Source organism: Solanum pennellii, chromosome 6, assembly GCF_001406875.1.
Source record: "Solanum pennellii chromosome 6, SPENNV200".
Classification (NCBI taxonomy): Eukaryota; Viridiplantae; Streptophyta; class Magnoliopsida; order Solanales; family Solanaceae; genus Solanum; species Solanum pennellii.
Window position 1 is genome coordinate 46033882 of NC_028642.1, and position 10027 is coordinate 46043908.

The window sequence follows — 10027 nt, forward strand, 5'->3', positions numbered from 1 at the left end:
TTTGGCTAGTTGGCTAAAAATTGAAATTTTCCTAGTGAAGAGAATACCTTAGAAAAACTCATCAAAAAAAAACCAAAAAACCATTAGGTCATTCTAATATGTTGCCAAATATTTTTGAGTAAAAAAAAAAGATTGTTTCCAAACAGGCCCTAGTGTATAACAAACGTATAATAACAAGAATAATCATTGTATAATGTATAACTCATGCAATCTGTTTCTACAGCTATAGAATTAAGATGAGAAGATTAAAGATGAACAATTTTCACATATATGAGTAACACACAAAAATGGGACTAAAAAATACACACATTTTTACCTCTTAACATTCAAACAACAATAGAATATTTAACATTAAAAATTGAAAAAGGAAGAATAAGATGAATAAAGAGCATCACACATTTTGGAAGAGAAACATAAGATCCAGGATTTTAAACATTTGTTTCCTGTATCAGACTGCACCAAAAAAAGTTCTACGAATAGAAGACCAAAAGGGTTAGAAAAAACTATTTGCAGGTGAATCATAGAGCTTGTTTCACTGGATGGGATTATATTATACATGGAAAATCAAAATTATTACAAATTTCCCGATACGAATCTTGGGAAAGTGCATCTTCTTCTCTTCTGCAATGCCTCCAAACCGGAGCCTCCATCTGTTATATGTTGGAGCTAAGAGAGGTAGTTGACATCGATACTGAGTTTGGTTCATCTCGTCCAATTTTACCAAGAAATGACCTGTAATGAGAATTTGGATATCAGTGAAATTAACTGACCATCGTATGAATAAAATTCCGTAAGCACTGCTTAAAGAAGCAAAAGATAGCCAAGAATCACAATGATTGATCTAAAAGAGAACAATAAACATCACACTGACTCAACTATGACACATACTTCATACTACAACTGCCCAATTAACTAGAACCAAAATCAATTATAGTTGATTGCTCGTTAAGAGTGTAGGCAACCAGTTTCCAGCCTTGACGGAGTTACACATCTAATAAGAGTATACTGACTATATTCCAAAAATAGTGTAAACCATGATCTTTGATGCCTACAGCATTGACTGAATGCAATAAAGAAAGCAAGTCATTTACCCCAACAATAAGGAAACAGGGAAATGGAAGATAAAAAGGAAATTTCTTGCAGAAGAAACTTCAAGGGACGTTAATTAGGTTAATATGTCAATGAATTAGACAGCGCTAGATCCAACTGCTGACATTCTCTAAAATGCTAATCATAACTTGATTTTGGTGAATTATAACAGACCACCTTTTACTTGTATCAGATGGTCAAAACGGGCAGAAGCAGGCTCTAAGTTCACCTTTGGAAATTTTACCTAATTATTGGAATTAGTTCGAATGGATTGTGATAGTTTCTTTTAATGAGATGTTAACCCACTATTTCTAATGATATACTATGGAAGAATAGTTTTGTCTTATGATATTCTGACCGCTATTTTATTTCTTCCTAAAGGATATAGAAAGAACTGAGAAAAGGAGTTTGGCAAAGGATAGTAACTAAAAATGCTATCCCTTTGACCTCCACACTTGCAATAAATGGTAGGTTGGTTAAGTAATTGCTAAATAAAACACGCATACCACTTGGATTGAAAGTTGCCTCTTGCATATAGGTTTACCTTAGTTTTTGCTGGAGTTGCATTTTTGGTCGTAGTAGTGCTCCCAAATCCAAACTTTGGCTTCTTCTCTGCAGGCTTTAATATCTGAAAAGAACACATCAGAGTCTCATCCACACTCATCATAGCACCAGCATTATCAAATTCGCCACAATAATTAGGAGCTGAAAAAATCGTCACAAGTTGTCTATCAGCAAAAAACTCGTATCCATCTTCCACAACCTGCAGTTATGCACATACCCAGTAAGATTAAAGAAACAAAGTTAAAAAAAATTATAAGTAATATCTAGTCCAGACCTGGTGGGCACGACAAATAAGATCAAGATCTAGCTTCTGGAGAAACTCTGTCACCTTATCAGGGCCAAAGGTGTGAGAAACTCCCCGGTCATTCATTCCCCACCCTTTAACATCTTTACTAGGATCAGACCAGAGAAGATCACAGAGTAACCCGCTCTCTGGAACATCAGTTGGTCGTTGAAGGTTCCTTATCTGATCCAAATGCTGAAGATCAGGAGAGAGTCCACCATGCATACACAAAATCTTTTCATCAATCAGAGCTGCCACAGGGAGGCAGTTAAAAGAATCTGTAAATACTTTCCACAGTCGAACATTGAACCTTCGCTTGCACTCATCATAGAATCCATATATACGATTCACAGACGCACATTCATGGTTTCCCCTCAGAAGGAAAAAGTTTTCAGGATACTTTATTTTATATGCAAGAAGAAGACATATTGTTTCCAGACTTTGCTTCCCCCGATCAACATAATCACCCAAGAATAGGTAATTGGATTTTGGAGGTAATCCACCATATTCAAACAGCCTCAGTAGATCTGAGTACTGACCATGGATATCCCCTGACACATATTGCAAATAAAATATTAGCTAAACACAAATGTAGAACAAACATATATGCCCTCCCAACCCCCCATTCTTTTTTTTTTTTGGGGGGGGGGGGGGGGGGGGGGGGCTGAGAAACAGTGGTCAGGATGCATGATCAACATCCAACAGCAGTCTAAGCTCTTTGAGCAAAGTTCTTTCAGTCATAAAATGAAACCTCACAGATTGAAACTGGATAGCATCATTACTGGTACGCTGGTGACGGTAGAAATTGATCGACAACAGGTCAAATTACACAAAGAACATAAATCTAGACTACTTCAGTTGAATCACACAGATCTAAATGCAGTTAAAACAGATCCAATTATCAGTTACTCTTTCTATATCTGTAAATATTAGCCCTTCTCCGCACCAGAAGGGTTTCATTTTATAGAAATGCCACTATTATCTATGAAATAGAGGATATGAGTTATCACTTATCAGTATGGAAGCATTACTGTTTGCAGCCAAAATAAATTAGATTCTAATACAGAGTGGATGAGTCAACCACTGAGAAAATTGTTGAGTTCAGTGGCTTTTCTATTGCTCTTGCCTCTTGGTGTGAATTGAACTTGTGTAAGACGAGTTCATAAGTTCAAATGAAGATGATAAAAAGAGAAATGGACAACAAATACCCTTATGTTTTGTCCTTTGAAAACGCAATTCCATCTGGTTTAGAAAATTTACCAGCTCATTCAGTTTTATAAACTACTTGAAGGAAAAAACAGGTGTCTTTCAAAGCAATGATTGGTTCCCTCTGTAGTTACTCTAAGCATGTATATCTTTCAAGAGAACATACATGCCATGGATTAAGGTGCTACTAATATAATGAATACTGGAGCATACATCATTACCCACCCAAACCAGCTTAGACTCAATTAGTTCACCCAACTAACTGAAAGGGTAAATAGATTGTGTATTCTAACCATCACCAACAATCATTTTACCAAGTTCACAGATACCATTTACTTGTTGTACTTGTACATCTCTTCTTAAATATCATGAAGTGAATGCTGTAGAAAAAGTGCACTCCAAATTTAGTTTCATTTCTTAAATTTGATACTTGTACTTTCAGCAGGAAGGCAGGGCTAAAAGATTACAAGTCATTAGTGTAGGTACATCTCCCAAACATTGAGGAGAAAAGAGAGTGATAAAGCATATAGCATTAGCCTCGATTGAATAATCTGAACATGCAAGTTTAGTTGGAAACAGGAAACATAACAAATGTACAAACATATCATGCCACACAGTTGTGTAGACAACATATCACCCAAGATCAATGGCAATTTTCATGTTGACCAAGTGAATCCATGGTAACTGTACTTAGGAAACTACGGCAATCTGATTAGTTAAGGAACTCATAATTGGCAAATGAGTAACATCAAATGGAAGAAAAAGAGAAGTTTGAAATGGAAGGTAGGGGAAACCAAAAGCTCAAGATATGTAAGAGAATCAAGATTCTTTTATAAGATTATGCATTGCAGAAAACAAAGCCACAAACAATTTGACCTGAATGATTATGTAAAGTTCATTGCTTTATGCTCGACGAGAAACCTTGGGGGAGATTCAGAGCCCGTTTTGATTGCTTAAAAAAGTAGTTTTTAAGTCAAAATAAAAAGTCGAACTTAAATGACTTTTAAGTCAAAAAATAAGAAGTAGGGGAGACCTACTTTTGGTTTTTGACTTAGTTTAAGTCATTTTTGACCTTGCCAACCACTTCCTAACTTATTTTTAAGTCGTTTTGACTTATTTATTATTTTTTATATTTGTCAAACACTTCCAGAAATCAAACTGACTTAAAAGTAGGTTTGACCAACTTTAAAGCAAATGCAAACACCCTCTTAGTACCTGAAAGACCGGTAACTAGGATAACTAATTACACCAGCTTTCCCACTGATATCTATTTCAGAAGTTACAGATTTCACTTTCCTTCTAGGTGGCCCAAAGATAAAAACTAACTGGAATCATGGATAACTGCCCAAAAAAGATTGTATTAGATACCAAAAAACATACTATAGCAGAAACCACTAGGAACTGAAATTATTATATAACTTCATTCATTGCATGGCTGCACACTGATCTCTCTCTCTCTCTCCGACTCTCTTTTAAAGTTAGTTCCTACAAACTTATATGGTGAGGACCATCGCATGAAGAAGGCCATCGCAAGTACAGAAATTCTAGGTATCACCTTAATGTGTCAGTTTATAAACAAAGATTTAACTGGTCATGAATACCATAGTCCTTCATCTGTCAACTTCATATTAATAATGATTGTGGAATCCATACACAAATGTGTACGTCCAACATATATTCCAGATACTAATATGTTCATCAGTTAAAAGTGTTAAATCACATGACGGAGGATAGGACATGGTAAAGGCACTCTACTTACAGTACACCTAATACTATTCATCTATCTAAGAAAAAAGTCACCTAATAATATCCATAACCTTTCCTACATTTCTGCACAAACCACTGTTTTTTTGGGTAGGGCATGGGAAGGAGGGTATCCCACGAGGCAGTGAGAAGGACTTATCAGAAAAGGAAAGAAGTGAATGCAAATTCAACAATAGCTAACCTAACTTTAGTTTGTGCAAAGCTTGCTAACATCAATTTAAATCAAATCTTAGGCATCAATAAGAGGTAGGGGTAAGTTTCCTAGTTCCGTTAGTACAGGTCTCGCGCTTGGAGCAGACATTATGCGAATGAGAGACGAATACACTGGCATAGGTTGATTCTCAGAGGGAAGAGAAGAAAACTATGAATTCAGCAAAGGTTACAAAGAATAATTAGCAACACACTACAAACTGTCCCAGTAAAAATATAGTAGTTATTATTCACATAAAAAAGTAAACGACTTAAAAATAGTAGTTATTATTCACAGATAAGGCTTACATCCTACTATTATCACAGATAAGGGTTACATCCTAAACTTGAGAGCTCAACTATCAAATACTATACTACTAGTAGGGTAGGGCTAAAACAAGTCAATTCCTACCTCCTACCTGCACCTGAAACTACATTAAAAACTCTATCCACACTAGGCAGCTGATAACAGCCTTCAAAACTAATTATAAACAAAATCATAATCCTTACAATTTGGGGCCATTTGTTTATCAAACACTGGATAATGAAAAATCATTTTCTAATCGTGCAACCAGTTGTTCACCAGCCCTAATTAATGTAACCCTAACAAAGACCAAATCAGTACTTAACAACTAAACGATCACATCAACAAAACCCACTTCATGAACCCAGATGGAATCAAAGGTAATAAACTAAACAACTGAAATGAAAAAAAAAAAAACTTACCGCAGATCTTGATGGGTGCATCAAGCTCAAGAAGATTTGGCTGCTTCAAGAAAATTTCTCTTGACTTGAGACATAGCTGTCTGATTTCTGCCTCAGAAAGTTGTACTTGTTTACCAGGTCTCCCACGAACTTCAAGCAAACGATGGATTATATCATCAAGTGCTAAAATATCCATAGTTGTTGCTCTGCATATAAGCAAAGAAGCTGTAGAGAGAAAGAGAGAGATGACTCGTTTTGTTTGAGAAAAAGAGGGGGTAGGGCAACGTCTCTACAAAAAATTTATTGTTCACACGCGGTTGTATCATCAAAATGAATACACACGCTCTTTTTTTTTTCTTTTTTTAAATTAATTGTGGTGTCGAGATTAATTTTGGCATGTTGGATTATATCTTTTTAAAATAAGGTTTGTCATTTAATTTATTATATCAATCAATTATTAGCTATGATAAAAAGTTAGTACTCTTCGCATTGATTTATATTTTCTTTTTACGTAGTTTATAAATATATAAATTTCATTGCAAATTTTTTAAGATTTCATGCGTAAAAATAAAAAATGTCTCATAAATTAGAATAGAGTGGTAGATATAGTTGAGTCTTATCTAAAAAAAATGATTTTCCATTTGTGTTTGAAGCTCAAGTTTAGGAACTTTCACATATATAGTCACTTAAAAATAGTCTAATTACTCTCCATATCTATAGTTTGATAATTATAATTCATAGTTACATGTTATATAGAGGAGAGAGGTGAGTGAAACTGGGAGAGAAGGAGAGAGGCGAGAGCGAGTGGGCAAAAGGTGAATTGTATATGTATATTGGTTAGATAATTGTATATTATACATATATATTTGTATATATGGCAAGAGTGATTGGGAGAGGGAGGAGAGAGGCGAGCAAGATTGGGAGAGGGAGGAAAGGCGAGCGAGAGAGGGCAAAGAGTGGGAGAGAGTTGAATTGTATATGTATATAATTGTATATTATACATATACATTTGTATATATGGAAAGCGAGATTGGGAGAGAGAAGAGAGAGAGGCGAGCGAAATTGGGAGAGGGAGGAGAGAGGTGAGCTAGAGAGGGCGGAGAGTGGGACAGAGGTGAATTGTATATGTATATAGGTTTAAACAATAGTATATTATACATATGTATTTATATATTCTGGCGAATTATACGTATACAAACGTGACTAATTACACAAACTCAAAGTCAACCCACGTAATTAATGCATAATGTTAGTCGCGAGTGGTAATTATAGCAAACTATAGCTATGATGAGTAATTAAATAATATAAGTTTGCTTAACCGCGTAATTTTCCCATAAAGAAATATATAAATAGTTAATTAGTTAAGGGAAAATCACTTAATTAAATAAATTTATACTATTTAATTATTTATCATAGTTATAGTTTGCTATAGTTACTATTCTTTATACTATATAGAATTCACCTCTCTCATTCTCTGCCCTCTCTCGCTCGCATCTCTCCTTTCTCTCCCAGTCTCGCTCGTCTCTCTCCTCCCTATAACATGTAGCTACGAATTGTAATTATTAATCTATAGTTATGAAGAGTAATTAAGCTATTTTTGAGTGACTATTTGTGAAAGTTCCTCTTATACATAATGGGTGATTTTGGTATGAATAAAAGAAATATCAAGAGAATTTATATATAATTTAGCAAATAGTATACTTCTATATATTGAGACATATGACCTAATATTTTATGTTAGAATTATATATATTTCAAATTTGCAAGTTTTGTTCATAAATTGCGTTTGATATATGCAATTCTTGCCTTGGTTAGTGCTCTTTAATGACTTCCTTTGTTTTCTCTCTTAATATCATTTAAGGAAACTGGGAAGTAGCATATATTCTCTATAATTGTACAAGGAATTTATTAAAGGAATTTTAACAAAAAGAAGCTTTGGGAAATTTTCTGATGATATATTCAATCTCCAAACTCTGTATATGTACAAGAATTTTTCATGAAAATAAAATAATAAGAAATAAACTACTTATCCACTTCTCACTTTCTTATTTGTACAATGTATAACAGAAAAATATTCCCCACATGTAAGTCACGTGAGTGAAGCTTCCTTGAGCTTCTTATTTCCTCCAGCTGTCCCTTGATCAAATGGACGAGACTGTTTATCAGGCAATTTGATCGAGGGCTGTGATCCTTCCACATCACTAAGAGACAAAGTCTTGATGAGCATATGAGAACTTTTATCTCTTTTGTCTGAAAGACCTTTCTGATTCTCTTCGTCTTCTTCCATTGTTCGATCTTCATTACTTCGTTTGTTTATGGAGGCTAATGATGTGTAAATGTCAATATCCCCTCTCAAATTGGAAGGTGGTGAAATCACCTCCAATTTGTGCAGCAAATGAGTGTGAGAATCCCCTGATAAAGGTTTAGTGAACAGATCCGCAAGTTGCTATTTAGAAGGGACAAAAGAGAGGGTGATAAGACCAGAGATGAACTGTTGTCTCACAAAGTGACAATCAAGGTCCACGTGCTTTGTTCTTTCGTGAAGCACTGAATTCTTGGCGTTGAAATGGCTGCCTGACTGTCGGAATATACTGGAATAAGCAAGATCGGAGGAGCTTAGAGATCATCAAGAATACGAACTAACCAAGTAAGTTCGGATGTAACCCTTCGCATGGATCTGTACTCCGCTTCAGCTGAAGACAACGAAACTGATGCTTGTTTCTTCGATTTCCAGGAAATGGGTGCTCCTCCAAGTGTAATGAAATAACTACTGACAGATCTGCAAGAATCAGTGCAAGAGGCCCAGTCCGCATCACAAAAAGCCAGTAAATCATATGAAGGGCTGGAAGAAAGAAGAATCCCTTGCCCTGGAACATTGTTAAGGTATCACAAAAGCCTCATAGCTGCTGATAGATGCGATTGTCGAGGTTGCTGCATGTACTGACTTAAAGTCAAAACGGCAAAGCACAAATCAGGTCTAGTATGAGTTAAATAGTTCAATTTCCCAACCAGATGTCTGTAAACCGTTGGATTAGGCAATAAAGGGCCTTCATTTGCACAAAGCTTGGAATAAGGATCAAGTGGAGAAGACACCTTCGCACCGGAACAATCGAACTCCTTCAACAGGTCTTAGGTTAACTTCCTCTGACATATAATAAAGCCTTAGTTTTCTCTTAGAATTTCCAATCCGAGGAAATAATGGATATCCTCCAAGTCCTTAACTTTGAATTCACTATGAAGAAAGTCACTAATAGCATGTATCTCTGTGTGAGCATCACCTGTAATTAAGATGTGGTCTGCATAGACAGCGATGATAGAAACCAAATTCTGATGCTTTGTATAGAATAATGAATAATCATTCAGAGACTAGTGTATCCTTTGTATGTTAAGGCCCCTGTCAGCTTAGAATATCATTGTCTAGAGGCTTGTTTCAAGCCATATAGAGATTTTCTAAGACGGCAGACAAATGTAGGATCACTAGAGGGCATTCCTGCAGGAAATTTCATGTACACTTCCTCATGGAAGTCCCATGTAGAAAAACATTGCTAACATCGAGTTAATGAACCTGCCACCCCTTTTTGATACCAATGGTGAGAAGACACCTTACAGTAGTCATCTTCACCACTGGTGAGAATGTCTCAATATAATCAACCCCTTCTCGTTGAACATCCCTTCTTACAACCAACCTGGCTTTTAATCGCTCAATGGAGCCATCCGATTTCTGCTTTACTTTATAAACCTACTTGCATGGAAGGGGCTTCTTCCCTGGTGGAAGTAGAACCACATCCCAAGTTTTGTTAAAGGCAGAGAATCAAGCTCTTCCTGTATAGCATGTTTCCATTCGGGGTGTACTGATGCTTGAGCAAAAGACTTAGGTTCTTCAATGGTAGAAATAAAAGCGAAAACATGTTGATTTTGCAAGGAAAGAGAACCAAAAGAGTAGGCAGTAGGATGGGTGGGGTGAATGAAACATGTACTAGTAAGATCAGTCAAAACTACACTGTTGCATATGTAGTCTTTAAGATATTCAAGCTTATGAGTGATCCTAGTAGACTTTCTTGGAGGTGTTTGAGGAGAAGAGGAAGAAGGTGAGTTGCCAGAGACATCAGATGAAATAAAATCTGATATGGGAGTAATGGGACTGGATAAAGATAAATCTGAAGAAATAGAAGGAAATTCTTCTGAAGCAGCAGATGTAGAAGGAGAGAAAAGAGGTGAGAATGAAGG

The 10027-nt window shown here is 35.8% G+C and overlaps 1 protein-coding gene across 1 annotated transcript; it reads right to left on the reverse strand.

The window, feature by feature from the left end:
- Positions 1 to 325: 325 nt before the first annotated feature.
- Positions 326 to 6135, reverse strand: LOC107023754 (serine/threonine-protein phosphatase PP1 isozyme 2-like). Its single transcript, XM_015224547.2, has 4 exons — positions 5822 to 6135; positions 1928 to 2487; positions 1634 to 1852; positions 326 to 732 (listed from the first exon to the last, which is right to left on the reverse strand). Exons 1-4 carry the CDS (start codon positions 5994 to 5996, stop codon positions 718 to 720), a joined length of 969 nt encoding a protein of 322 aa, XP_015080033.1. The 5' UTR covers positions 5997 to 6135; the 3' UTR covers positions 326 to 717.
- Positions 6136 to 10027: the final 3892 nt, after the last annotated feature.